General features: G+C 37.8%; 1 protein-coding gene across 1 annotated transcript in view; it reads right to left on the bottom strand.

Moving 5' to 3' along the window:
• Positions 1–6,257: 6,257 nt before the first annotated feature.
• The window catches only part of SLC25A17 (solute carrier family 25 member 17), a 42,210-nt gene continuing 20,646 nt past the window's right edge, over positions 6,258–27,821 (bottom strand). The window contains exons 2-9 of the mRNA XM_026017368.2: positions 25,990–26,050; positions 23,390–23,456; positions 21,646–21,797; positions 12,449–12,565; positions 11,417–11,562; positions 11,233–11,328; positions 8,864–8,946; positions 6,258–7,157 (exon numbers count right to left, since the gene is read on the bottom strand). Coding sequence (XP_025873153.1) covers positions 7,010–7,157; positions 8,864–8,946; positions 11,233–11,328; positions 11,417–11,562; positions 12,449–12,565; positions 21,646–21,797; positions 23,390–23,456; positions 25,990–26,050 — 870 coding nt within the window. The 3' untranslated portion in view covers positions 6,258–7,009. The remainder of the gene's footprint in view (positions 7,158–8,863; positions 8,947–11,232; positions 11,329–11,416; positions 11,563–12,448; positions 12,566–21,645; positions 21,798–23,389; positions 23,457–25,989; positions 26,051–27,821) is intronic.

Below are 27,821 nucleotides of genomic sequence, written 5' to 3'. Positions count from 1 at the left end.
ATATATATTTTATATAAAAATATGTACATACATATATATTTAAGTTTATTTATTTTTTCTTAGTAATCTCTACACCAACATTGGACTAGAACTCAGGACTCCAGATCAAGAGTTGCATGCTTCACCAACGGAGCTAGTCAGGCACCCCTGCTTTTTAAATTTTTAACACACTAACAAATACATGAGAAAGTACTCAGGGTTTTAGCCTCAACTAGGCTCCAAACTGTTTTCCAAATAAACATTTCCATATTAAGATAAACGGTAAGTCTACACTGTAACAGCAGTTCACAGTAAGCCTAAAGCGCTTGTGCTGGCCTATCTTCACAGAGGTAGAACTAAATAATTTGTGTCTAGTTTTCAAAGTATGCGTAAAATTAGATTTTAAACTCACAGAGTATAGGAATGTATCCTTCTTCTACAAATCCATGTGTAACTGTACTCAAAACTGTCAAAAATAGGGGTCATGGGGACACTTGGGTAGCTTAGGGGTTTAGTGCATGCCTTAGGCTTGGGTGTGATCTCGGGGTCCCGGGATCAAGTCCCACATCGGGCTTCCTGCATGGAGCTTGCTTCTCCCTCTGCCTATGTTTCTGCCTCTCTCTCTATCTCTGTGTCTCTCACGAATAAATAAAATCTTTTTTAAAAAATGGGGGTCATGATCACCTCTTTTCCCTTGCTGCAAATTCTCAGTGACCTGATGCTCTATCCCTCCCCAATTCCAACATGTGTCTAATTCTGAGATCTGGGTTGAGAAGTGTCTGGATCTAATTCAATGTACAATGTACAAAGGATTATCCTGTTTCTACTTTGCAAATGCTATTTATTTCTTCTGTCAAGAAGATCCTTTACCCACTTCTTGTATGTTCCTAATTCATATGTAGCCTTCTGATCACCAGCCTCTCCACGCTCCTGAAGCAACTCATGAACACTTGCATTTCTCACTAGAAGTCATCAGTGGTAAAATTCCAAGTTGTTTTTTTTCTGTCTCCCATACTGCACAATGAGGTATATGAAGGCAGAGACTGGATAATCCTAGGAATTGCAATAGTGCTTGGATAATGATAGGTAATATTTCTTGAATAAATGGACAAAATGTTATTCCTAGGATAGGAATCTGCAATTCAATAAAAGGCCCTCCATATAACACCTACATAGGGAATCACCTACTTGGCTGGTCATCTACTCTGCCAGTGGGTTCTATAGAAACTAAAGCAAAACGGTGAAGTACACATGAAAGAATTCAGTGATACCAAAAGGTAGGTAATTTTGATAACTCCAATTAAAGCAAAGAAATAATGAATCTTTAAAGGATAAAAAAGTCAACTGACTAGCAAAATATACTTCAAAAAAGTGTGAACTAATTAAGGAAAAGAATTCTAAAAGCCTGAAAATTAACAACCAAGAAAACACCAGGGTGCAAGAATTCTAAAAACGTACACTTTTTAAATTTAAATTTTAACTTTTTAATTTTTATTTTTTTAATTTTAATTTTTAAATAAACACTATACCCAATGTGGGGCTCAAACTCATGACCCCGAGATCAAGGGTCACCCTCTCTACTGACTGAGCCAGTCAGGCGCTTCTAGACACATGTAAACTCTTAATTAATAGATCAATTTGATTAGAGAAAAGGTCAGCACTGTCTTTAGTCAAAAACACTCATGCAATAACTGAGTGCCTACCATGACTGAGGCACTCTGCTACTGGAAAGATCATTTCCTGTCCTGAAAGAACTTATATCTTGGGGAAGACAGAGATATGGATGGGCTACTGCAATTCAAAATCCAATGTAGTAGGTGCAATGATAGACATATGCACAAATGATAGCAGTAAAAATGTCTTTGAGGGTAGGGGAGTGGGTGGGAGTTCCGAAAGTTCCAGAAAGGCTTCCAGGGAGAGCTGATACCTGATCTGGGCAGGAATTCACCAGGAATAGTAGAAAAGGATTCCTGACACACAGAAAGCATAAACAAAGATACTGAGACAATAAATTGCATGGATTCAAGGAACCACCTTGGACACAGAGGCCACAGGCTTCCCATGAGGCTTGTGGTGTCATATTGGGGTGCAGACAGTTCATTACAGAAAGAATCTCACATCTTCACTTCTATGCCCCTCTAGGTTGTAAAAGAGAACCACACACTGGCTTAGAAACCTTACTTTTACGGACATTTGAGGAATATGGTGTGGCAGGGTATAAAGTTCTGGAGTCAGCTTAAATTTTAAATCCTGACCCATATTCACTAGGTAGTATGTGACCTAAGTTACTCTTTAAGCCTTAATTCATCTGTGAACAGGAATGAACCTCATCTCTTTAGTCATTACAAGGATATCGAGATGTATGTAAATCCACTGTGTCCATTTTGTAGGCACTGAATGCATGGAGGTTCCATTACCCTTTCTCACAATTTGTTTCTACCCAGGTTTTCTTTCCGTTTTTACCTCATCACAGACTGGACCTCATTTGTTGGGCTCCACAATAAGCCGCTAGCCTCTGTGCCTGTCACTATTTTTGAGCATGTCTTCTCTGAGGGCTGTGCTAGCTCTCCTATTCCCATTTCCATCTTCTAAATTCCTTCATACTTTGTCTTTAAATAGCAACTTTTGGGCAGCCCCAGTGGGGCTGTGGTTTAGCGCTGCCTGCAGCCTGAGGTATGATCCTGGAGACTCGGGATCGAGTCCCAGGTCGGGCTCCCTGCATGGAGCCTGCTTCTCCCTCTGCCTGTGTCTCTGCCTCTCTATGAATGGATAAATAAAATCTTAAAAAAAAAATAGCAACTTTCTTTCCTTCTCCCTCTCTCTTTTTTTTTAGAAGACTTTATTTATTCATGAGAGACACACACAGAGAGGCAGAGACATAGGCAGAGGGAGAAGCAGGGTCCCCATGGAGAGCCCGATGTGGGACTCGCTCCCAGGACCCTGGGACCACGACCTGAGCCAAAGGCAGATGCTTGGGGCGCTTGGGTGGCTCAGTGGGTGAAGCATCTGCCTTCAACTCAGGTCATGAGCTGGGAAGGCATTATTCTTTAGCTTTTCTATTGGGCTAAGATGAGACGCTCAGCCAGTGACTTCCTGCTTCAACCAGTTTGTATTTTACTGATTAACTGATCGATATTTGGGGGGCTTCATTTGGATACTGAATTAAACATGAAATTATTGGACTTGACTTCTCTTTTTAGTAGATACACCAATAAGGCTCCCAGAAAAGAAATGGTCACAATTCAGACAAATGGAAAGAAGAAAGGCTGTCCCAAAGTAAAACTTAGCTGATTTTCTTGGTTCAAAACACGTTTATCTGCTTTATTTTGGTGACAAATGTTACTAGACTTACTGTGGTGATCGTTTTGCAATATATACATATATCAAATCATTATGTTGTATACCTGAAACTAATATGATGTTATATATACCTCAATATTAAAAAACAGCATTAAGCACATCTATATTTCATGTACTGAGCCAGATGCACATATATATCTCTCCATCTGTCCAATAGAAAAGATTACTTTGCAAGACTGTTCTGAGGATTAAAGAAGATATATATATCTCTATATAGATATCTGAATATATTACAGCCTTGTGCAGTAATAATTTCCCTTGGACAGATGAAGACATATTCAGAAAGGTGAGAAGCAGTTTGTCTGTGGCCACAATGCTATTAAACAATAGAACAAGAATCTGAACCCAGGTCTGGCTAAAAACCCAGAGTGCTTTCTACTCACTGGTGTGATCTATTCAAACAGCCAGACCCCCCCAATGGTAATAATCATATTGTGATAAAAGTTGTTGCTAACATTTATCTTAGCTCTTCTCATGTGGCAAGCACTGTGCTAAGCAATTTATGTTTATGATCTCTTTAATCCTCACAATCACAGATCGGTTTATCAAGACCTCCATTTCACAACTGCAGAAACAGTTTTACACAAGTTCAGTAATTTCTTTGTTCTCACAACTGGTAAGGAATGGGGCCAGAGTTGAACCTAGGTCTAATTCCAGAACCCATTCTTTCCATCCTTACATTTGACTGTAGGAAACTCAATTCTTGTCCTGGTTCCAACCAAGCAAGTCATTTGATAGTTCTGTCTCAATTTCCTTGTTCATTAAATGGGACACTGTTCCTTATACTTCACAGAGACATTGGGGTTATAAGATGAGAAAGTGCCAAAGCTTTAAAAAGAGAAACTGCCGCATAAATCCAGATGCAGTCACAAGTTTTATTCAGATTTTCCCTCTCTGGAGATCATAAAGGGATTTAGTAGACATCATTAGCTCTTAAACATCCTCTGAAGTGGGTAGTATTATCTTCATGCATCAGAAAGCTGAAGCACAAGGAGATGACGTAATTTGCTAGTCAGTGGCAGAACTGGGAATAAAACCCCAGATTCTAGCTCCCACTGCTTATATTCTTATTGTCAATCCTATTCCTGCATTTCAAATTTAATTGTAAAATAGACGAGGGTAGAAAATATCAGTGTCCACTTCAAAACACAGATTAAATACTTATGGAAATTAAATTTTCTACTGCCGTGACACTAATGTAACCCCAAAGGCTCTTATCCTCACATTCTAGAGAAACTGCATAAAAAATCAAAAATAAAAATTTCCATTCTGCAGTATACACTTCAGCTCCTTAGCTTCTCAAGTAACTTATTATTAATCAAAGCCTACAAAACTGGGTAATTACCTAGTTTCTTTCTTTTCTTTTTCTTTCTTTCTTCTTTCTTTCTCTTTCTTTCTTTCTTTCTTTCTTTCTTTCTTTCTTTCTTTCTTTCTTTCTTTTCTTTCTTTCTTTATTCTTCCTTCCTTCCTTCCTTTTTTTTCTTTTTTAAAAGATTTTATTTATTTATTCATGAGCGACACAGAGAGGGAGAGAGAGAGACAGAGACACAGGCAGAGGGAGAAGCAGGCTCCATGCATGGAGACTGACATGGGACTCAATCCCAGGTCTCCAGGACCAGGCCCTGGCTGAAGGCGGAGCTAAACAGCTGAGCCACCAAGGCTGCCCCATTACCTAGTTTCAACTAGTGAGTCTGTAAGCTTCCACAAGGAGCATAAAACCTTAGTATTAAATTGTTCGCTCATAAAATCAGAAAAAAGAGGCATCAAATAGATTTTCACATCATAAACATCTCATTTAAGTCTATAATTTGACTTGGAAATTATTCTAGCATACCAACTGAGCTCAAAATTCAATTTCCAAAGCAAACTGCATAATTAAAACAACAAAAGCACACACGGCACCTTTATGATCCTTCTCCTGTATAAAAATCAAAATAAGTTTTGTGCTTCCCACCCAAGCCTTGCCACAGACCCACACAAACCATAAAGAAAAATAAAAAGTAGTAATGGGGCCAATTCTCTGTTTTCAGTGGAGGAGGAGCATTCAGTCTAGTTTCCAGATTATTAACCCCTCCTAATTCTTGCTTTCTAGAACACCACAACCATCTTCCAATTAGCAGGAGTTTGAAAATCACATATTTTGAAATTAACAGAAGGACCAGAGAGGAAATAAGAGAAAGAAGTTTCCATTCTCAAAACTGAACTAAATACTGGAGTCCATAGACACTTCATTATTCCTCTCTCTGACTCCAAATAAATTAGACTTCTAAATGAAAAACCTGTCATTTTGTGATAGGGACGAAAACTAAGTTACAGGAACCCAAAGGGCTATTCTCAAATGACCAGAGTTTGTTTCTTGGGTGGCTTGAGAGGCCTAAATTCACCCCCCAGCTGCATAACAAAAGTCCAACCACCTCTGCACATGCTATGAGGCTTAAGTAAAGGACAATGTGGGACACTCAGTTTTCTCAGGGGTTGTTTTAATGCACGAGTCCAACTTTCCTTTGAGAAAAATCTTTGTCTTGGTTTCTATCATTGAAATCAATCATAGCTTCTGTTGAGTTAGGGGCTCTAGGGCCTCTCAAACTTTAATGTGAGTATGAATCATCTGGGGATCTTGTTAAATTACAGATTATGATTCAGAAGGTCTGGGACTGTGTGCCCAACCTCCCAGGTGATGTCAATGCTGCTGCTTGATACATACACTTTAAGTAGTAGGACTATAAGGAATGTTTCCAAATACAAATAATCTCAATCAGATATTTATTCTCAAAATAGCCTCCACCAGGAGTTTGTAAGGGAGAAAATATTCCAGAGCCTACAAAAGGTACCTGCTCCCTCTCCCTTTTCTATGATTTTTGCCAGCTGGTTGTAAACCCAACGTGGTATCTGAATGAAAGGCAACTTTTTAAAATGTCTTTTGTGTTGACAGTTTATTTGGGCTTGACTTGATGGGGTTTGCATGAACAAATATAAAACTTCAAGCCTTTGTAATGAAAGGACTGATTCAAAATAAATATTTTTAATTAAGTCAAATACTAACGAATAAGTAATGTTTGCAAATAGTTTATAAGAGAATCATTTGGGATTAATCATTTTCATTTCTCCTACAAAATAAATAGCTCATGTACCAAAGAAGATGCCTTTCCTTAAGCAGGAGGAAAAAAGTACAACAAAAATAAAGTCATGCCTATGGCACAATCATAATATTTTTAGTGAGAAAAATACCAAGATTAAAACATACAAAAGTATATGAGAATTATATGTTATTAAATGTGTCCCTAGAAACTGGGGGCGGGGTTCAGGGGAAAAGAACAGCTGGTAAATTTAAGAAAGATTTTTAACTGGAGAAAATTACACATGAGAGCAATAGTCCATTCCTCTTAAGGAAAACAATAAATGCCCACAAACTTTCATTTTCAGGTTTTCAATGTTTTCTTTTTGTATGACCATTAGACAACCTCCCCCACAAAATTCAACCAACCATAATAAAAATTAAGTTGTTGACAGGTCCAGCTGGCTATAGTCCATGTTTACCCTTAGATGCTTTTCCAGCCAGTGAGGGTAAAATTCATGGTACATGTGGCAAGAGTAAAAAGAGAATCACTTCCCTTCACACAGAGGAACCCCCATCTCGAGCATCTTTCTGCACTTTGCAGGGTGCAGTGTCTCAGTGCTTGTGGGCACTCTTCAGCCCCATAACTGTGAAGGTAGCGGCTGTCAGTTTCTCATAAACCAGGAACATGAGGGCAGCAGTGAGGACTGTCTGTAGCAGTTTGGCTTCAAGGCCTTTGTAGAGTCCCATGATTCCAAAACGCCTATAAAGAAAGGTTTGAAGAAAATAAAACGTTTTCTTCCTAAAAGTCAACTACTGCATCAAAGAAGCATGTTACACTAGCCACCGCTTATCCCTGGGGAAATACGTTCCCAGACCCTCAGCAGACACCTGCAATTGTAGTTAGTAGTGAACCCCCTATTTTTTCCTATACATACACACCTATCATAAAGTTTAACTTATAAATTAGGCACAGTAAGAGATTAACAACAATAGCTAATAGTGAAATGGAACGCCAACATACTGTAATAAAAGTTATGGGAATGTGGTCTCTCCCTCTCTCAGAATATCTATGTATTGAGATGCAGTGAGGTGAATGACATGGTGTTAGGTCCTACTGCCCTTTTGACAATAGGTCAGAAGGAGCATCATCTGCTTCCAGATCGAGGTTGACTGTGGATCCCTGAAACCATGGGAAGAGATACTGTCAATGAGGGGTAATAGTATACTGGCATTTTCTAAATTTTATGTAAGTCCAATCACATGGTATGAATTCTTTTTTGTCTGACTTCTTTCACTTGGCTTAATCATTTGAGGTCCATCCATAATTATTTTGAGATCCATCCATTCACTTGGCATAATTATTTTGAGATCTATACATACATCAATATACATGTTAGTAGGTCCTTTCTTGTGAGTACTCCACTATGTAGATAGATAGTAACTTGTATGTCTACTCACACAATGATGATACATTTGTACTGTTTCTGGTTTTTGATTCTTACAAATAAAACTGTTTTTAGAATCTGTGTACAAGTTTTTGCACAGACCTATTTCATTTCTCTCTATATAACTTGAGAGGAATGGCTGGGTCCTATGGTAGTTATATGTTTAACTTTTAAAGAAAATGCCAAACTTTCCAAAATGGTCAGACCATTTTATTTTCCCACCAACAGCACAGAAAAGTTCTGGTTGCTCCACATTCTTGTCAATACTTGGTATGGTGAACATTTAGTTTTAACTTTATACTAATTCTTTATCTCTGATTTTGCTATCCCAAGCATAATCTGTTTTTATAATAAATTTATTACTTTCAAAGTATCTTATGTCTAGGAACAGTAATAAAGTTACAGCAGCTTTGCCTCAAAGGAGGCCCTGAGGGTCAGCTTCTCTAATGGAATGATACAGGGAAATGACGAAAGTACCTGCCTCATAGGGCCATTGTTAGGATTAAGTGAGATGACTTGTGTGAAGCACAGAGCTCAGTGTCTGCTACAAACCAAACACTAAAAAATGTTAGCTACTCTTACCATCATCAGCACTGCCGTCATTACAATAATTATCATTACTCTTCCTACTACATTCTCCTTTTCTCACTATGACTACTGCTCTAAAATACCTGTTTACTTCTATCTACAAGAGAGGTCACAGGATATGCCATCGATGGCAACACTCCTAGGACAGAACAGTCTCTCTACATTAGATTATAGGAGGCTTACCTCTCTAAAGGAGTTCTGCATATTTCTAAGTTACAAAGAATAAAGATCTGAACTTTTTCCATAACTTCCCCAAATGCTGCCATTTTGCACTAAGTCCCTAAAACGAGAACTGTTTGAGCACAGCATGCAAGGAGAGGTTTCTAGGTTCTCAATGCCAAGACAGTAGTGCAAGTTAAGCAGATCTGGCCACTCTTTGCCAGAGATGGCTGCTGAAAGACAGGACAGAATGTGAAGCATATACAAAGCTCACTTTACTCGTTGGTGAAGAAGATAGAGAACATTCCGAAGACTCCCCAGTGTTCTGTTTTCTGGGTTTAGTCTGTGACGTCCAAACTGGGGAAGAAGAAAAACAGATCAATTTCTACTGAAGAAGAAATTATGTTGGAATAATGTCTTGTAGTATACAGTAATAAAAATATCTAACAAGTATGTAGATTTCATGAATTCTCTTTTTCAATGAAATAAGTGAAAATAAGAAATAGTTTTGGGGGTGCCTGGGTGGTTCAGTTGGTTAGGTGTTTGACTCAGGTCATGATATTACGGTCATGGGACTGAGCTCCATGTTGGGCTCTGTGCTTAGCTCAGTGCAGAGTCTGCTTCAGATTCTCTGTCCCTCTCCCTCCCCCTCTGCCATTCCCTCTGCTCTCTAATAAATTAAATAAATATTTTTTAATGAAGCAAGCATGAGAATTTTCACTTTATAGAATTATGGGGAAAATACTACCTCAAAAGAAAACAAACATGCCCATAATGAAGATTTAGATCCTGATGGTTTGGCTTACCCTCTAGTCCTTTAGAAAGTTCTGATAGACACCAATCAGTTAGGACCACTACAGTCTAAGCTCTTCACATTATATGTTAACATTATAAAAGTATCAAAATACATTTATTTAGATGCTACTGAATTCCTGTATATTAAGCACCAATTTAAGAACAGTACATCAGTAGAAACACTTTTTAAAAAAAATCTTATTTCCTATTTGAACAGCTTGGCCTCGAGTAAGAAGCACTTTTACTTTCCTTCTTTCCTTTTTTTTTAAGATTTTATTTATTTATTTGATAGAGATATAGAACCAGAGAGTACAAGTGAGAGGAATAACAGACGGAGAAGGAGAAGCAGACTCTCCACTGAGTGGGGAGCCACACGTGGGGCTTGATCTCAGGACCCTGAGATCATGACCCGAGCCGAAGGGAGACGCTTAACTGACTGTGCCACCCAGGTGCCCCAGTAGAAATACTTTTAACATAAGATAATAGATCTTTTGAATTGAAGTATTTTCACCATCATCCCTATTTTATTTACCAATAAATACTTTGAATTTTTTTTTCAAAATAGATCATGAAATCTGTCCACATCTTCTCTTTCCCCTCCACTGCTACCACCTTAGTGTAGGCCACCATCATCTTTCACCTGTACTATGGAATTGGTCTCTTACTGGATTGTCCCCCCCCCACCCTCATCTCTTAGCCCTGGGATCAATTCAGCACACAACAGCACAGGAATCTTTTCAAATTGTAAATCAGATCACATTACTCCCTAGTTTAAAGCCCTTCACTGGCTTCCTACTCAGGTGAGAATAAAATCTAGAATCCTCACCTAGAGTCTTCCTTGCTACTTTTCCAATCTCATCTTGAGCCACTGTTTAGCCAGAGTGGCCTCTTTTCAGTTCCCAATCACTACACTCTTAGCACATCATGTTCCTTCTACCTAGAATGCTCTTTGAAAGCTGGTCTTTATCTTCCTTAAGTCTTGTTTTTTTTTTTTTTTTTTTTAAGATTTTATTTATTTATTCATGAGAGACACAGAGAGAGGCAGAGACACAAGCAGGGGGAAAAGCAGGCTCCATGCAGGGAGCCGGATGTGGGACTCCATCCTGGCATTTCAGGATCATGCCCCAAGCCAAAGGCAGATGCCCAACCGCTGAGCCACCCAGGTGTCCCAAGAAGACTTGGTTTTTATATATACCTCCTCAGAGCCCAATCCTCAATCACCTTAATAAGATCCGCACCACGCCCCACTCCACTAAATGACAGAACGCAGTTCACCTCTTGAAAGCACTTTTCTCAATTTATAATTACCTATTTATTTTGCTTATTTACCTGTTCATTCTTTCCTCTGTTACCTCCCAGAGGACAGGGATTGATTTTTATTCACCATGTGTACCTAGCTTCTCACTCAGAGTGGGTGCTTAATAAATATATTGCTGAATAAATAAGTGAATGAAAAAACCAGAAATTTGAAAGTGCTTCAGAAAAGCTAAATCATTAATTTCTCCTGAATAAACTAAACAACTTCTGATTTTGTACAGTTAACCTAAGCAAATCAACTTAAATGAGAAGAAAACAAGCTTATACATTCCTAAGGTCATTTAAGAACCTTCTCCCACATTTGGGTTTTCTGAGACACCACAGTCCCTAAGAAATGACAAATGTAAACTGTTCCAAACCAAATAGGAAACCAACTGATAGCCAGCCTCGTTAGCAATTATTAAACAAATGGAAAAATGGTCTAGACTATCAACTGACTACTTTATTACTTTATTAACATTGCTTTAAACAGAGAAACCATGTACTTCAGAATTTTGTTTGACTAAATGCAGGGAGAACCCCAGCACTCACCCTCAGAATGGACTGTACTGTCTGCATGGGATAGGTGACAGTGGTAGCAATCGCTTTGGATATTGCACCAATGATGAACACATCCAAAGAAGAAAGCTGGGAAGCAAAGAAAGAGCAAACCACATCAATGCAAACAAGAGAGTGTCAGAGATTATTATTTACTGCTTTCAAAATCAGGAATTACCTTCATTCGTTTCTTTAGAAGCTGCCGTTTTAAGCCTTCATAGAACATGAACTGGATGGCAGGATTGAAGACCAAGAGCAAGGAAGGAAATGTACCATTCCATAAAGCCAAAATTCCTTCATCTCGAATGATCTGATGAAAAGCATCTAAGCAAGAAATCAAGGACTTTTGATTACAATCCCTTAACTGGAGAACACAATGTAAATTTCATTCAAATGTACTCAGAATAGAATCTTACTGGTTCTATTAAAATTTCCTTCTTGCTGTATTCTAGGAAGTTCCTCAGTTAGCCACTTTTTGATAATCATCAGACACTGATAGTCACCACATTATTGAGAGACCAACTTAAATCATAGGCAACTCTTCCTGATAATCTGGCGTTAGAATGTGAAATTTTCCTAAGTAATCACCACCACCATGCCCGAGAACTCTGTATTACAGAGGATTGTGAACGGACAGCCCAGGTGCTTCTCAGCAAAGTCCAGGACAACAACAGATAGTTCCCTGGGACCCATTATTTAGGATATGACTTATAAGAAAATCACTATTCTCATCACAAAGATGGACACATGGGAAAGAAGAACCAGGTAACATACTATTAAACTCAAAGTCATCAGTTAGTTATTAATGACAACTTTATCCAAAGACAACACTAAAAGAGTGTAGATTATTCTTTAGAAATATTTACCCCCTCCCACTCCAGGGGAACAGCATACTTCTCTACCTCCTGACACTGGCTTTGGCCAAGAGAACAGTAGCAAATAAGATGCAAACAGGGGCTTGAAATAAGATTGTACAATTGGACATGTCCTCTTGTGCTTTTGCTACCACCAAGAGAAGAATGTGTATAGGCTGCCCAGCCTAGATGAGTCAAATCCTTGTCAATCCATAGACACAGGAGCTAAACAAATGCTTACCATTAGATGTGAAGATTTGAGACTGTCTGACATGCAGCATTATTGTGGTAATAAATTTCAGACACAGAGAAAAAAGAAACTTCTTAAATAGGAACTCACCCAAACAAACACTTACCAATGATACCTTTGTAGTTGGTTGGTACAATGTCTTCATTCCTAAATTTTGCCCCTTGTAGCTTCAGTCTGGTATTTACCACCCAGAGTGGAGTTGTTAGCAACACATTCACCACTCCTTTAAAAAGAAAGAGGAGACAAAAGGAAAGCAAAGTGCAATCTTCAAGCTTTGCTGCCTTATGTTAGAGCTATGTACCAGTGTTTCATTTATACTTCTGCCACTGACCTACTGAGAGACTTGAGATAAGGTATCTCTCTGTGACAGGGTACAACACAAGCCACTACTGTTAGAAGCAATTCAGAAGCCTTGCTGATAGCAAAAAAGGCTGGCAGCAGTACTGTTCCACATTTGTATAACAGGAAATGATCTATTTGTCAATTAATATAGCATCCAAAGTAGCAATTTTGATCCAGTTCTGAGTGCATTTAAAAAATAACAGTTTTAATAAGGCTTACTGATCACATGCTAAGTCCATGACAATATCTGATAAAACACACAATTTACAACCCTCACATAAGTAGCTTACATGGTTTTAAGTGAGTATGGATTTGGTACAATGGGTGGCAGGTGGAAGAAAGTGGTAATATTTGAAAGAGGTTCATCAGGGATGGGAGGCTCACAGAAGAGTTCCTCATCACTTAGGGAATTAGGATAGGCAGGCAGCAAGCAGTAGTTATGAACTGTCACAAAACACCTGAAAGAGCTTCACAAGCATTATGATCCTTACAAGCTTAAGGATGGGGATCCTGGCCCCCCAAGGTTGCCTCAGAGTGGAACAATACAATGAGCCAGGTGCTTCTTTTTTGAAAACACATGGTCCCAAGTTAACATCATCTTGAGATATTAAAATATTCCTCATCAGTCCTGGAATGATTAAAAAAAATATATACCAGACAGAGTTGTAACAAAGTGCCTGACACATAATATATTCTTTATAAATATTTAAATAAATATTGAACAAATGAACCAATGAACAAACTCAACAAACAACCACACATCAAGCTATCTGGCTCTATCTGGCCATGCTCTGAAGAAACAAGAGGCATAATCCTAAGGAAGAGAAACCTACTGAAAGTCCTTTAAACACAATGGTAGAAAGACTGTTTTAAGGAATCTCAAAACACAGCATTCAGAAAACACAAGTCTGACCAAAGACAAGCTTGATGAAACAGCCAAGAAATTAAAATCTTATTTTTTCATTTGTTGTATATAGTTGTTAAAGTAAGATATTTTGTCACTTTTTTCTTAAGAGCGTTATGAAACACTTTTCTCAAAATAAAAGACCTCATCAAAAAATTTTATGAGCTGTATTTATTATATTTTTAGTCCCATAACACACTAAGGAGTCATCTGTAGTTATGACTCACTATAGTCATGCATTGTCACTTAAGGCATTGATCATAATCTGAAAAAGCCTCACCTAGAGATACTTGCTAGTCTCATTTTTAAAAAGTGCCAGTGCCCAAGAGGTCAAGAGAGAAGAATATCAATACATGACCACTTGCAAGACTTTATAATGTGTTCCTATTCAATGCAATGTACACATCACTTGACAGAAAAATTAACACTATAATTTTATGAGTTCTGGAAAAGACACTCAAAATATTTGAGGCTCCAAAACTTACTAAAAACTTGGAAACCTATATAATGAAGCAAAGGACAGCATTCCACGGAAGAAAAACAAGCTACAAGCCGTCATGATAAGAGATTCCAACTCCATACTTTTGCATAACAGATATGGCTGAAGGATAAAAAAAGTTGTTTATAAGCTCGTGTAGAAAGTTATTTCGGTTCTAAGCTGTGGCTGTTACTTCACTTCTAGGATGGGAATATTAATATTTTATGTACTTAATGACAAGAAATTGTTTTTCTTTCAATTCAAATGATTCCATTTTTTTCTTTTTTTTTTTGTTAAAAATCATTTATAAGAAAAGAGAAGCAAAATTAAGAGGTGAATAGTAACTAAACACACACACGGAAATTATTTACTGACTCAAGGAATAATTGGAACACAGCCATTTACTTCTGAAATCTTGAACACAAAATAGTTTTATTAGCACTGAGTCTGTTAAGGAAAGAAAACAAAACAAAACAAAAAAAGAAATATGCTAATCATGTATGTACTTCTGGGAAATAAGTGCAATGACCACTGATACAAAAAAAGGGCAGATCAAGGTCATAAATCTAACCACTTGGCCCCTGAGAAGGCATGCAACTTGATACACAATAGGAACAAACCTGCCTTACCAGATTTAAGACCGGAGGGCAGGAAAGGAGTAAGAACTATCCTAACAGTAACATCATTGGCATTCAAAAAGTTATTGGTAAAAATCCCAATTTCATAAAAATGGCAAGAATCTTCTTCATTTAAGTTTTCTGTGAGATTTTGTTCCCAAATCCATCCCAAAGGTATCAAGCTATATGAGCTTTTTTCCTATGAAAATACAGTAATAAATTTCTAAATTTCAAGCATAACTTGTATAACAATAATACTGTTCTAGTTCTCTTTGGAGACAATGAAACTCATTCCTACAGTGATTTTAATACATGACAAGGCTTACAGCAGGAAAAGAAAAAGTGGTTCTCATTCCAAGAATGCATAGGCATTAAGATATGAAAACATGTTATGAGGAGAAATATAAAACTCACAAAAGTAATTTCCAAAGAATTCCTTACTTTCAGAAAAAGAGAGAACTTATAATCAGAGAATCTCAGAATTATAAAGGACTATAAAATACATTTGTCCAAGGGTCTTTCAACCATGTTACAGCTGACATTTTGATTTTGGGCTGGGTAATCCTCTGTTTGGGGCAGAAGTGGGGGTGCTACTGCGTATCAGACAGATGACAGTAGCTGTAGAAAGACGGAGTCATTAAATGACTTGGTATATTCAAGGAATCACAGTTTTCCAAGAAACAATAGCAGTCAAGCTAGAGGCAAGCAGTATCACAGATCTTGTATGTTGGGTTCTTATCCTGTATACAGCTGGGGGTATACTGTAGGTACCATGACTTTAACCTATATGCAAGTGGTAGACATCAAAGGGTTTGAAACTGGGGACTGCTGTTCTGAAATCCAGATTTGGGTTTCAGAACAGTAGTCCCCTACCATCTCTCTGATAGGATGTTTATAACAGATGATGCTCATAACTGACACAGACCCATTGTACCTTTCTTTCACATACTCAAGAAAACACTTCAGAATGTAAGTGAACAAGAATGGTATTATGCCTTTTCTCAAGCTTGCTTATGTCAGTTGAATCTGTAATGGTAGCAAAGGTTTATAGGTATGGGGGGTATGTACAAGAGAAGGCACAAAACTCCAATCAGTGAACCAATATGCCTTGGCCATATATTAAAAGAAAAAAAAAAAAAGAAAGAAAGAAAGAAAAAAAAAAAAAGGAGTGCCTGGGTGGCTCAGTTGGTGAAGGGTCTACCTTCAGTTCAGGTCACGATCCCAGGGTCCTAGCATCAAGCCCCGCATCAGGCTTCCTGCTCAGTGGGGGAACCTGCTTCTCCTTCTCCTGCTCCCCCTACTTGTGCTCTCTCTCTGTCAAATAAATAAAATCTTAAAAAAAGAAAAGTATATATTCATACATTTTAAGTTAAAATAAAATACAAGGTAAGTAGGCTATTTATGATACTCTCTATGTCAGCTGACTTTAAAAAACTAACTGGCCTACTACACCAGCCTAGCTATGTTAAGTATAGGGGAATCTACTGTGATTATAGATGTGTAAGAGTTAGAAAGGTAACAAGCAGAGCACAGTGAGAGAGAATAACAAGGGTGTTTTGTACCTGGTGGAGAATGGGATTGTCAGACATAGCAAATAAACGGTTTTAACAATTAAAAAAAGATTTTTGTCATATTTTTTATGAATTAGTAGTTTTATGGAAAGTTGTAGGAGTTAGTCCTTGACAGAGAGTCATAATCTTTAAAATGTCAATACATAAAACTATAGTAATCTAAAATTATTAAAATCAAGATATTACAAATACTTGGTTTTGGGTATTAAAGATAATACACATTGCCATTTGCTGCAATTATGTAAAAAGGAAGGTTTCCTCTGTACAGGATACCCTTGGATCTATTCTGATTTTTTTTTCCCAAGTGAACAAATCTCAAGCTTGAGTTCTTTGAGTTAGGACACTGTTAGAAAACTATTCTTCCAGGAAGGTTGGCTAGGCAGGATTATGCCAAGTAGGTAAGTGAGAAAGACCTCAGAGGCAACAAAAGAAATGGCTATGGATACGGAAAAGAGGGAGTGGATTCTAGAGATACTTAGGAGACAGACTGATGATGGTTCTTCTTATTCTTTTTTTTTTTTTTTAAAGTAATCTCTGACCCAACAAAGTGCTCAAACTCATAACCCTGAGACTAAGTGTCATATGCTCTACTGACTGAGCCAGCCAGGCATCCCGGAGACTGATGGTTTCCGATGATTAAACAATTGTGGAGGGTCAGAGAGCACTTTCAATGATGACTCCTGGATTTCCATCCTGAATTACTTACCTACAAATGCTCATTCGTTTCTTCAGAGAACGAAATCCTGTGTGTTATACTTTATGGAAAACTTGGCCTGGCAGTCGGTCAAAAGGTACACACTTTTAGTTATAAAAGAAATAAGTCATGGGGATGTAATACAGAGCATGGTGACTATAGTTAATAATACTATATTGTATATTTGAAAGTTGCTAAGAGAGTAAATCTTAAAAATTCTCGCCAAAGTGGCACCTGGCTAGCTCAGTTGGTGGAGCATGTGACTCTTGATCTCAGGGTCATGGGATCAAGCCCCACACTGGGTGTAGAGATTAATTAAAAATAAAAGCTTAGGGATGCCTGGGTGGCTCAGCGGTTGAGCATCTGCTTTAGGTTCAGGTCATGATCCTGGGATCCGGGATTGAGTCCTGCATCAGGCTCCCTGCAGGGAACCTGCTTCTCCCTCTGCCTGTGTCTCTCATGAATAAATAAATAAAATCTTTAAAACAAAAATCGTAAAAAAAAATTTCTCATCACAAGGAAAAAAAATTTAACTGTGTGGTGATGGATGTTAACTAGAATTATTGTGATGATCATTTTACAATATATACAAATATCAAATCCTTATGTTGTACATCTGAAGCTAATATAATGTTATATGTTAATTATATCTCAATTAAAAAAAAAGTTGGTACAAGTGAAAGTTAATTATATCTAAAGCAATCTAAGACCAAAATGAAAGTATTAAGCCGAAGAAAAGCTCAGAGACCAAGCCGAAAAACACCAGTGGTCTCATACAGGTAAAGAAGAATAAAGAACAAAACTTGTGGAGCATGAATACTCGGCCTGGTAACTATTTTTCAATTAAATCACTTAAATTCCAAATGGACATTTACATTATTCAATTGTGTGGCTCCCAAAGTAGTAATTTTTCAAAGAATATACCAAAAAGTGATTCCACAAAATAGAACAATTAACAGTACAACTGTTAAGTCAATTAATTTTGTTACAGACTAAAATGGATAAATATACAAAAAATCACAGGAAGTATACTTTCCACCTCTTTAATAAAACTCTAACTGAACAAATATTTTGTTCATCCAGCAAATATTTACTGAGTACATGCTAGGAATTGTTCTTACTGGGAATATAGTGGTAGGTAGGAGGATACATGTATATATACTCTCTAAGAACAAGTATATAATATATAAATAATATATAAAGTATCTTAAATATATACATAATATATAAAGTATCTTAAATATATGTGTATTTAAGATACTTGCTCTTATGAAGCTCATATTCCACTAACTAGACACAGATAGTAACTAAATATTCACAATATCAGGTTAATGGCTCCCTAGAGCCTCTAAAGTCTCAGATGACAAGGATCCAAAGTTTTCTAACATCTGGCTCCTGCTTACCTCTCCAACCTTTTTGCTCATGCTCCTGTATTCACTTCACTCACTAGCTAAGAGAGCTCACTGTTCAAAACATGGTCCTGTAGTCCCTCATTTTCTACCATTCTTTCCATCAGAAAACTGCTGCCACTCATCTACAAAAGTTACTAATCCTGCCAAGGCTCAGTTCAAGAGCCAGGGCTTTCTATAAGCAGATCTCTCCCAGCTAAAAGTGACCTCTCCTCTTCTTATGAACCTCTAAAGCATTAACAACCATTATGATACTAACTACACTGGGCTATGCACTAAAATACCTTTGTTACATCTGACTAACTGTTTTTGCACTCATGGTGGGCTTCATGGGTGTGCAACCCATCTTGTACCTGGTTTAATGCTCTCATTGTCAACTGTCTTGAAATGCTAATAAATTGTGAACAGGGAATCCTGCGTTTTCATTTTGTACTAGGCCTTACAAATTGTGTAGTCAGTCCTTGTCCATGTTAAAAATTACATGTGAACATCAGCCAAAAGATAAATCATGGAGGGTACCTGGCTTGTTCAGTCAGCACAGTATGTGGGACTCTTGATCTTGGAGTCATGGGTTTGAGCTCTATGTTGGGGATAAAGTTTACTTAATAAAAAAAAAAAAAAAAAAAAAAAAAAGGAAAGTAATCAGGGAAGGTATTGTAATCTTTTTTTTTTTTTTTTTTATAAAGAGGCTTGGGGGATGCCTGGGTGACTCAGCAGTTGAGCATCTGCCTTTGGCTCAGGGCATGATCCTGGAGCCCTGGGATCGAGTCCCACATTGGGCTTCCTGCATGGAGCCTGCTTCTCCCTCTGCCCTCCTCTCTCTGTCTCTCATGAGTAAATAAATAAAATCTTAAAAAAAAAAAAAAAAAAAAAAAAAAAAGAGAGACTTGGGCACCTGAGTGGCTGAGTAGGTTAAGTGTATGACTCTTCATTTTATTTCAGGTTATGACAGGGTTGTGAGATAGAGAGCCCTGTGTCAGGGCCTCTACTCAGCATGGAGTCTGCTTGGATTCTTTCTCTACCCCTCCCTTTAACCCTCTCCACCCCCTGCTTATGCTCTCTCTGTCTGTAAATAAATAAATAAAATCTTAAAAAAAAAAGGGGGGAGAGAGGGGGGGGGGGACACCTGGGTGGTTCAGAGGTTGAGCATCTGCCTTTGGCTCAGAGTGTGATCCCAGAGTCCCAGGATGGAGTCCCACATCAGGCTCCCTGCAGGGAGCCTGCTTCTCCCTCTGCCTGTGTCAATGCCTCTCTCTGTGTCTCTCATGAATGAATAAATAAATAACATCGCAACCAAAAAAAAAAAAAAAAAAAAAGAAGCAGCAGCCCTGGTGGCTCAGCGGTTTAGCGCCACCTTCAGTCCAGAGCCTCATCCTGGAGACCTGGGATTGAGTCCCACGTAGGGCTCCCTGCATGAAGCCTGCTTCTCTCTCTGCCTGTGTCTCCGCCTCTCTCTCTCTCTCTCTGTCTCTCATGAATAAATAAATAAAATCTTAAAAAAAAAATAAATTACTTAAAAGTTTTGGGGATTCCTGGGTGGCTCAGTGGTTTAGTGTCTGCCTTCGGCCCAGGGCATGATCCTGGAGTCCCGGGATTGAGTCCCGCATCAGGCTCCCTGAATGGAGCCTGCTTCTCCCTCTGCCTGGGTCTCTGCTTCTCTCTGTCTGTCTCTCATAAATAAATGAATAAAATCTTAAAAAAAAAAAGAGATTTTAATTTCCATAAATTCTGGAATGCTGCTAAACAGGGATAAAACTATCTTCTCTGGATTAAAAAGACAAAAATAAGAAAGTCAGCTCAAAAATAGTTTTTGCGTATGGTCAATGATCTTCCACAAGTGGTCAGGACCACTCAATGGGGAAAGGACAAACTCCTTAAATGGTATTAGGGAAAATGGATATCCACACACAAAAGAATGAAGTTGGACCTGTATCTTATACCACATATAAAAATTTACCCTAAATGGATTAAAGAACTAAATGTAAGACCTAAAAGTATAAAACTCCTAGAAGAAAACATAGTAGAAAATGTTTTCATGACATTAGACATGGCAATGACTTCTTGGATGTGACACCAAAAGCACAGGCACATAAGCAAAAATAGACAAATGGGACAAACATCAAACTTAAAATTTTCTAAGATCCAAATGACATAATCAACAGAGTAAAAGGCAGTAGAGAATGGGAGAACATACTTGCAAATCATATATCTCATAAGGGGCTAATATCCAGAATATATAAAACATACCTACAGCTCAACAAAATATTAAATAATTCAATTAAAAAATGGGCAAAAGACTTGAACAGATATTTCTCCAAAGATTATATACAAACAGCCAATAGGCATATGAAAAGATGCTCAACACCACTAACCATCAGAGAAATGCAAATAAAAACACAGTGAATTATCAACTCACACTATCATTAGAATGGCTACTATTAAAGCAAAAACACCCAGAAAGTAACAAGAGCCGATAAGGATGTAGAGAATTAAAAACCTCTGCATGTTGCTGGTAGGATTATAAAATGGCATAACTGCTATGGGAAAGAGCATGGTGGTTCCTCACAAAATAAAAAACAAAAACAAAAAAACCCTAACATATGATCTTGCAATCTCACTTGTGGATATATATCCAAAAGGAACTGAAAGCAGGGACCCAAAGAGATATATTTGTATAATCCATGTTCTTAACAGCAACTATTCACAGTAGCCAAGAGGTAGAAACAACCTAAATGTCCATCAATAGATGAATGGATAAACAGAATGTGGTATATATATATATATACAAGGGAATATTTAGCCTTAAAAAAAAAAAAAAGAAATCCTGTTACATACTACAACATGAATGAACCTTGAGGACATTATGCTTAACGAAATAAGTCAGTCACAAAAAGACAAATGCTGTATGATTCCAGTTACATAAAGCATCTAAAGTAGCCAGATTTGTAGAAACAGAAAGTAGAATGGGGTAGAGGAAGGGAGAAGGGGGAAGTGCTGTATAACAGTTAAGAGTTTCACATTTATAAGATGAAAATGTTCTGGAGATCTGTTTCACAATAACATAAACAAACTTACTACTGAAGTATACACTTAAAACTTGCTAAAATAGTAAATTATATGTTATATGTTTTTACCAAACACACACACACACACACACACACAGAGCCAAGTCCGAAAATTATATTCTTTGTAGCATTACTTTGTGCTAAAACAACGTCTTAGAGAATATATGAACCATAAGATAAATATTAAAATATAAAAAATTTTACACTCAGGAAACTTTGTTACCTGCAACAAATCCAACTACTAGATCTTTTCCAGTAGTAGAACGTTGACCTTTGACCCAGACTGCTTTGAGACTATTAAAAGTGTAGAAATAGACAAAATTGGAGCAGCAGAGACTGGAGATAACTGGAAACCACCCTCGATATGGTGCCAGGCTAGATGAAAAACACAATAAGCAATGTAAAGATGCTGTACAAAAGCCAGTAGGAATCGGCAAAGTCCTAAGGAAAGGCTGATCATCATTCACATATTTTCAAAGTTCACTCCTACACTACACCATATTCTAAACTGTACATATATCTCACATTTTGAAGGATGCCCAAAGTAAGAAATCTTTCCTACCACTAATGATGGCAAAGAACACACTTTCAATGACTGATTTTACTGATTTCTTTCCCTTGGTTTCCTTCAATAAATTACTATGTAAAATTAGAAACAATTGTCTTCATGACTATTAGTTAATATAACATCATTCATATTTTATTACAGGGTAACAACATTTAAAAATGAAGTAAATAGGGATCCCTGGGTGGCGCAGCGGTTTGGCGCCTGCCTTTGGCCCAGGGCGCGATCCTGGAGACCCGGGATCGAATCCCACGTCGGGCTCCCGGTGCATGGAGCCTGCTTCTCCCTCTGCCTGTGTCTCTGCCTCTCTCTCTATCTCTCTGTGACTATCATAAATAAAAAAAAAAAAAAAAAATGAAGTAAATAGAGACATAATAAGTGTTAAAAAAAAAAAAAAGAAGTGATGGGGAGATGTTATAAGGGCACAGGAACCAGGCTGAAGGGTTTCCCTTGAATTGCTGACAATTTCAGCACCAAAATAATATAGTATAGTAATCAACTGTAAACTACTGAAAAACCAGGAATTTCCAAGTCTATACTGATACTAAATAAAGTGTCTCATGATAGACTACTGACCGTTGCAAGAGAGGAAAAATTATTCAGTGGTTAAGCTGAATCTGAGAAATCATAATCAATGAAGGGCAGGTGGACAATATGTGACTCCAGATGTGATATCCTATGGACACAATATCACCTACGCATTTCTGGCCAAGAATGCATAGCCTCAGTCTAATCATAAAGAAACCTGGGGCAAACAAAATGAAAAACATTTTATTCCAAAAAAAAGGGGGGGGGGGCGAGGGTAGCTATAATCTTTAAAAATGTCAACATTATAGGGGTAAAAGGCTTTGATGTATGGTGTGTAAATAATTCTGAAAAACGTTTGTGTGGTGTGAGTGTAATAAAGACAGAAGGGGGGAGCGAGAAAGTGGGGAGAACATAAGCACAACTGGGAAAAAAGTGTTAATAATAGGTGGATCTGGGTAAAGTATATAATGATATTTGTACTATTTTTAGTTTTGTAACTTTTTGTGAATTTGAAGTTATTGCCAAACAAAAAGTAAAAAAAAAAAAAAAAAAGGAAGTACATAATCTGAATGTATCTGATAGGAATGAACTAAACAATTAAACAACTTCTTCAGCTCGCTGTAAAAAAAACCCATAAAACATAAAACAAAGCATTGGTTTCATGGAAGAATCTATGATCAAGAATCAAAATCACCAACCACAGGACTTTAAAGGAAATGAAAACAATTATATACTTACAAGTTGGGCAATTACAAATTCACAATTACTTTTAAGGCTGTGAGAATGCAAAGACAGTGAGCGCAGGTGTGCTAGAGGCCCAACAATCTCCTAACAGGCTGCTTTGTCTGACAAAGACCGGCAAGGTGGTACTCACAGGCCTTCTTCTTTAATGATCTCCAGGAGCACCATGTGTGTAGTTTTGGACTTTCTTTTCTCATCAACTAGAAGAAGAAAGAAGATATGTTTAACCTAATAAGTCTTTTTTTTTTTTTTATTAACCTAATAAGTCTTTTGAGACTTATTATCTTCAGGAACATAAACAAGTTTCACTGAAATGCCATTTACCTCAGCTGAGCAATCTCCTGTCTTATTCTTTGAGCTCCCTAACTTGCCTCAGAATTTACCAATCCTTTGTTCCCGTGTGCTAAATCCAACTGTGGATTCCTTGGGTCTCATCTGTTATTCATAAACCATAAAACATTTTAATTCAACACCTAATTCCCAAAGCAAAAGATGTGACAGGAATCTTATATTTTATAAGGCTTTCTTGTTTTTTTTTCCCAAAGTTACATATTCTCATTTTTAGCTTAACATCTTATAAAGAGGAAATGAATTATCATCTCCCTGTTAGCAGAGAGGCCAGACACGAAAGCTGTGAAGGATACACATAGTTGGCAGCAGAGCCAGGATTAAAACTCAAGTTTTCATAGTTTTAGGCTGCTGCTCTGTTTCCTAATCTAAAAAATAAAAGATCTCAAAAGGATGAGAACAGGGCGCTTGCTTGTCTGGCTCAGTTGGTAGAACATGTAACTCTTGACCTCAGGGCCATGAGTTTGAGCCCACTCAACTTGGGTGTAGAAGTTACTTAAAAAAATTTTTATTTTTGAACTTACTTAAAAATTAAAAAAAGGATGAGAACTCTGCTTTTCTTGGCATTCTCACTGAAAATCACAAAACCTCACTTAACTTCACATTTCCTACCCACATTTGGAGAATATTTTGAAAACGAAAATGTGGAAAGGAAACAATTTCCTAAGAATTAAAATTGATACCTATATGGCCTGTAGGATGGTGAAGAGGAAACTCCCACAGAAGGCAATCTGGCCATAGCTATCCAAACTACAGACAGGTTTACTCTTTGATCCAGCAATCTCACTTCTGGGAATTTACCTGATAGAACTTATGGAAACAAAGTAGCATATGAATAAGTCTATTCTACAAAAGAGAAGAGGGGCACCTGGGTGACTCCATCAGTTAGACAGCCAACTCTTAGTTTTGGCCCAGGTTGTGATCTCGGAGTCGTGGGATCTGGCCCTACCTCAGGCTCCATGCTCAGCACAGAGTGCTTGTCCCTCTCCCTCTGTTCCTCCCCCTGATTGCACTTTCTATCTGTCTCTCAAATAAATAAAGCACCCAGTGGGCGTTTTTTTTCCTGAAAAAAAAAAGAGAGAGAGAGAGAGAGAGAGAGAGAGAGAGAAGAATCGACGATAGGGGAAAGGGTTCTGGTGAAACATGTCCTGGTGTACCCGCACTATGGTACACTCTAAAACTGGAAGGATGAAGAAGCTCCTAAAGCACTGATTTGGAAGGCATCCAAAATATGCTGTTAAGTGAAAAAGGTAAGGTACAGAACAGTGTGACAAACATGCTTTTTGTGGAAGGAAGGGAGAAAACTAAGAATATATATTCTTATTTGTTTGTTATTCCATAATGAAACTCTGCAAGATTATTTGAGAGACTAATAAAGACACTATCTGCAGGGGAGAGAAAAGGGGGAAAGGGGCAGATTAGAGTGAGATTTTCCATCATGTTATGTATCATTTTATATATTTTGGGTTTTGAGTCATGAAAAAAACCTATTATAAAACTCAAAAATTAATTTATAATAAAAGCCATGAGGGGTTTTGACATAGGAGTTAGTTTATTCAAAGCTAATCTTATTCTCATCTCTTCACATAAGTTCTGGCACAGGTTTATAACTTCAAGTTGAAAAATACTGGGGAAGAAACAAGTAGGAATTATAGAGAGTTGTCTAGTCCTATAATGCAAAAGACAAACTAGGACTACACGCTCAATTTAGCAGTGACAGTGGGTGTTTGGCTCCACCATGTCTCCTATTCTCTTGTCTTTTTTTTTTTTTTTTTTAAGATTTTATTTATTTATTCATGAGAGACAGAGACAGAGAAAGGCAGACACAGGCAGAGGGAGAAGCTGGCTCCATGCAGGGAGCCCAATGCGGGACTTGATCCTAGGACTCCAGGATCATGCCCTGAGCCAAAGGCAGGCCCTCAACCGCTGAGCCACCCAGGCTTCCCTATTCTCTCGTCTCTTTTGAGAAGATCTACCCCAGCAAAAACTCTCCACATTGTGCCTTAAAAAAGTCATATTGTTGGGAAGCCTGCTGGCACAGTTGGAAGAGCGTGCAACTCTTGATCTCAGGGTTCTAAGTTGGAGCCCCACATTGTATATGTAGAGATTACTTTAAAAAGATAATAAGGGGATGACACCTGGGTGGCTCAGCAGTTGAATGTCTGCCTTCAGCTCAGGGCGTGATCCCAGAGTCTAGAACCGAGTCCCACATCGGGTTTCTTACGTGGAACCTGCTTCTGCTTCTCCCTCTGCCTGTGTCTCTGCCTCTCTCTCTCTCTGTCTCTCATGAATAAATAAATTTTAAAAATCTTAAAAAATATATATAAATACATTTGCTTCTTGACATCAAATGAAAAGAATATGGTGCCTGCAGAGGATACCCACCTTGAAGTCGCAGTCGAGCCGTATCCAAGGGAAAGAACACAGTCATTGCTGTCACGCTTCCCTGCAAAGTTTGAAAAGCTGTTAGCCATTACAGGCTCACAAAAACAAAGAGACACAACTTTTAAGTGAAAAAATTCATTATTCATCATTGAATTCAAAAATTCATTATTAACAAGGGTCAAATCAGATTTTTAGGGAAAGCACCTATATGATACTGGGATTATTATTGTTCAAGTTCTCTAGTTTTGTACTTAAGTGGAAGTATTTGATTTTCTGGAAGAAATCTTTTTTCTCTCTCTCTCATGCTGAAAAAGAAAATGAAGATGGATCCCTGGAGAGGACAAACTTCGGGGTTTGCAACCCAGGACACATGTAAAAGAGAACAGATAAATGGATTTTTAACCTTTTATATCAGTCAGTTGCTGCTCCTATGCGCTGATAACTCCACAAGTCAAAATATCCAGTAATCAAATAGATACATACTTCTAGTCTCTTTGCTTAATCAATATATTTACCACAAAGTAAAAGAGGTGTAAAAATCATATTGTTCTTCTTTTTTTTTTTTTTAAGATTTTATTTATTTATTCATGAGAGACAGAGAGAGAGAGAGACAGGCAGAGGGAGAAGCAGGCTCCATGCAGGGAGCCCAACATGGGACTGAATCCCAGATCTCCAGGATCAGGCCCTGGGCTGCAGGATGTGCTAAACTGCTGAGCCACTTGGGCTGCCCTCATATTGTGCTTTAAAACGGTTTTGTTTGCTTGTGTTTTTAGTAAAATAGGGACAATCTCAGCTCAATATTCTATAAATAATTGATCCAGGGTAATACAATGACAAAAATTATTGGGGACAGAAGCCAACACCAGTCTTTCCATTCATAAAATCCTATGACAGATAGGGACACCAGGTGGCTCAGTTGCTTAAGCATCTTCAGCTCAGGTCATGATCCCAGGGTCCTGGGGTTGAAGCTTGGCATTGAGCCCTGTGCAATGGAGAACCTGCTTCTCCCTCTCCCTTGGCTCCTCTCCCCTGCTTGCAGTCTCTCTTTAATAAATAAAATCTTAAAAAAAATTCCTATGACAGACTAAAACCACAAGCACTAGTTTGGGGTGAAATCTTTATGTGGGTTTATGGTTCTCAACTCAGATGGAGGCCCACTGGTGTATATTCTCAGGCATAAGATCAAATTTTAGGCTACTGATCTAGTAATTTAGCCTACTGATCTAATAATAGTTATATATAATATTTTAATCATAAAAACTGGAAATTAGGTCAACTTTATAGATAAGAAACATTTGCCAGGTCTCTTATCTATTTAAATAGGTCAGTCTGCTTGACAAGGGAGAACACTGTTTTGTCCTCTTAGTATTCTTCAAAACTCAGATTGAATGTTACCATCCGCTGCCTGCCAGGCAACATTCCTCTATGTTGTTCATTCCTCTGTGCTCCCACAGCACTTGTTTATAGGTTTCCTCTACCAGACTAAAATAATATTTACTCTTTGTATAATACAGATTCTTAATGAAATGTTTATTCAAGTTACCCCACCAGTTTTTAATGCTTTTTTGACAACTACATAAATGTTCTTTTTTAGTAAGGACTAGGTAATATTTGGTATCTCAAGAAACATTGGACCCACAAAGGCTTACAGTCTACAGATCTATGCTTCTGGCATCCTTGATCACACTATAGGCAACTTTAAAGAAAAACAGAAAGCTGGCGAATGCTTATTAAGGTCATGAAGACTGTGGCATTTTTTTCCCTATTGCATGGTACTACATGTCCATGCGGGGTATTGCATAAACAGGGCATCCTGTTTGGAAAAAAAAACA

This window comes from Vulpes vulpes, chromosome 16, assembly GCF_048418805.1.
Source record: "Vulpes vulpes isolate BD-2025 chromosome 16, VulVul3, whole genome shotgun sequence".
NCBI lineage: Eukaryota > Metazoa > Chordata > Mammalia > Carnivora > Canidae > Vulpes > Vulpes vulpes.
Note: the sequence above shows the minus strand (reverse complement) of the source record. Positions and strands in the feature narration are given on the sequence as shown.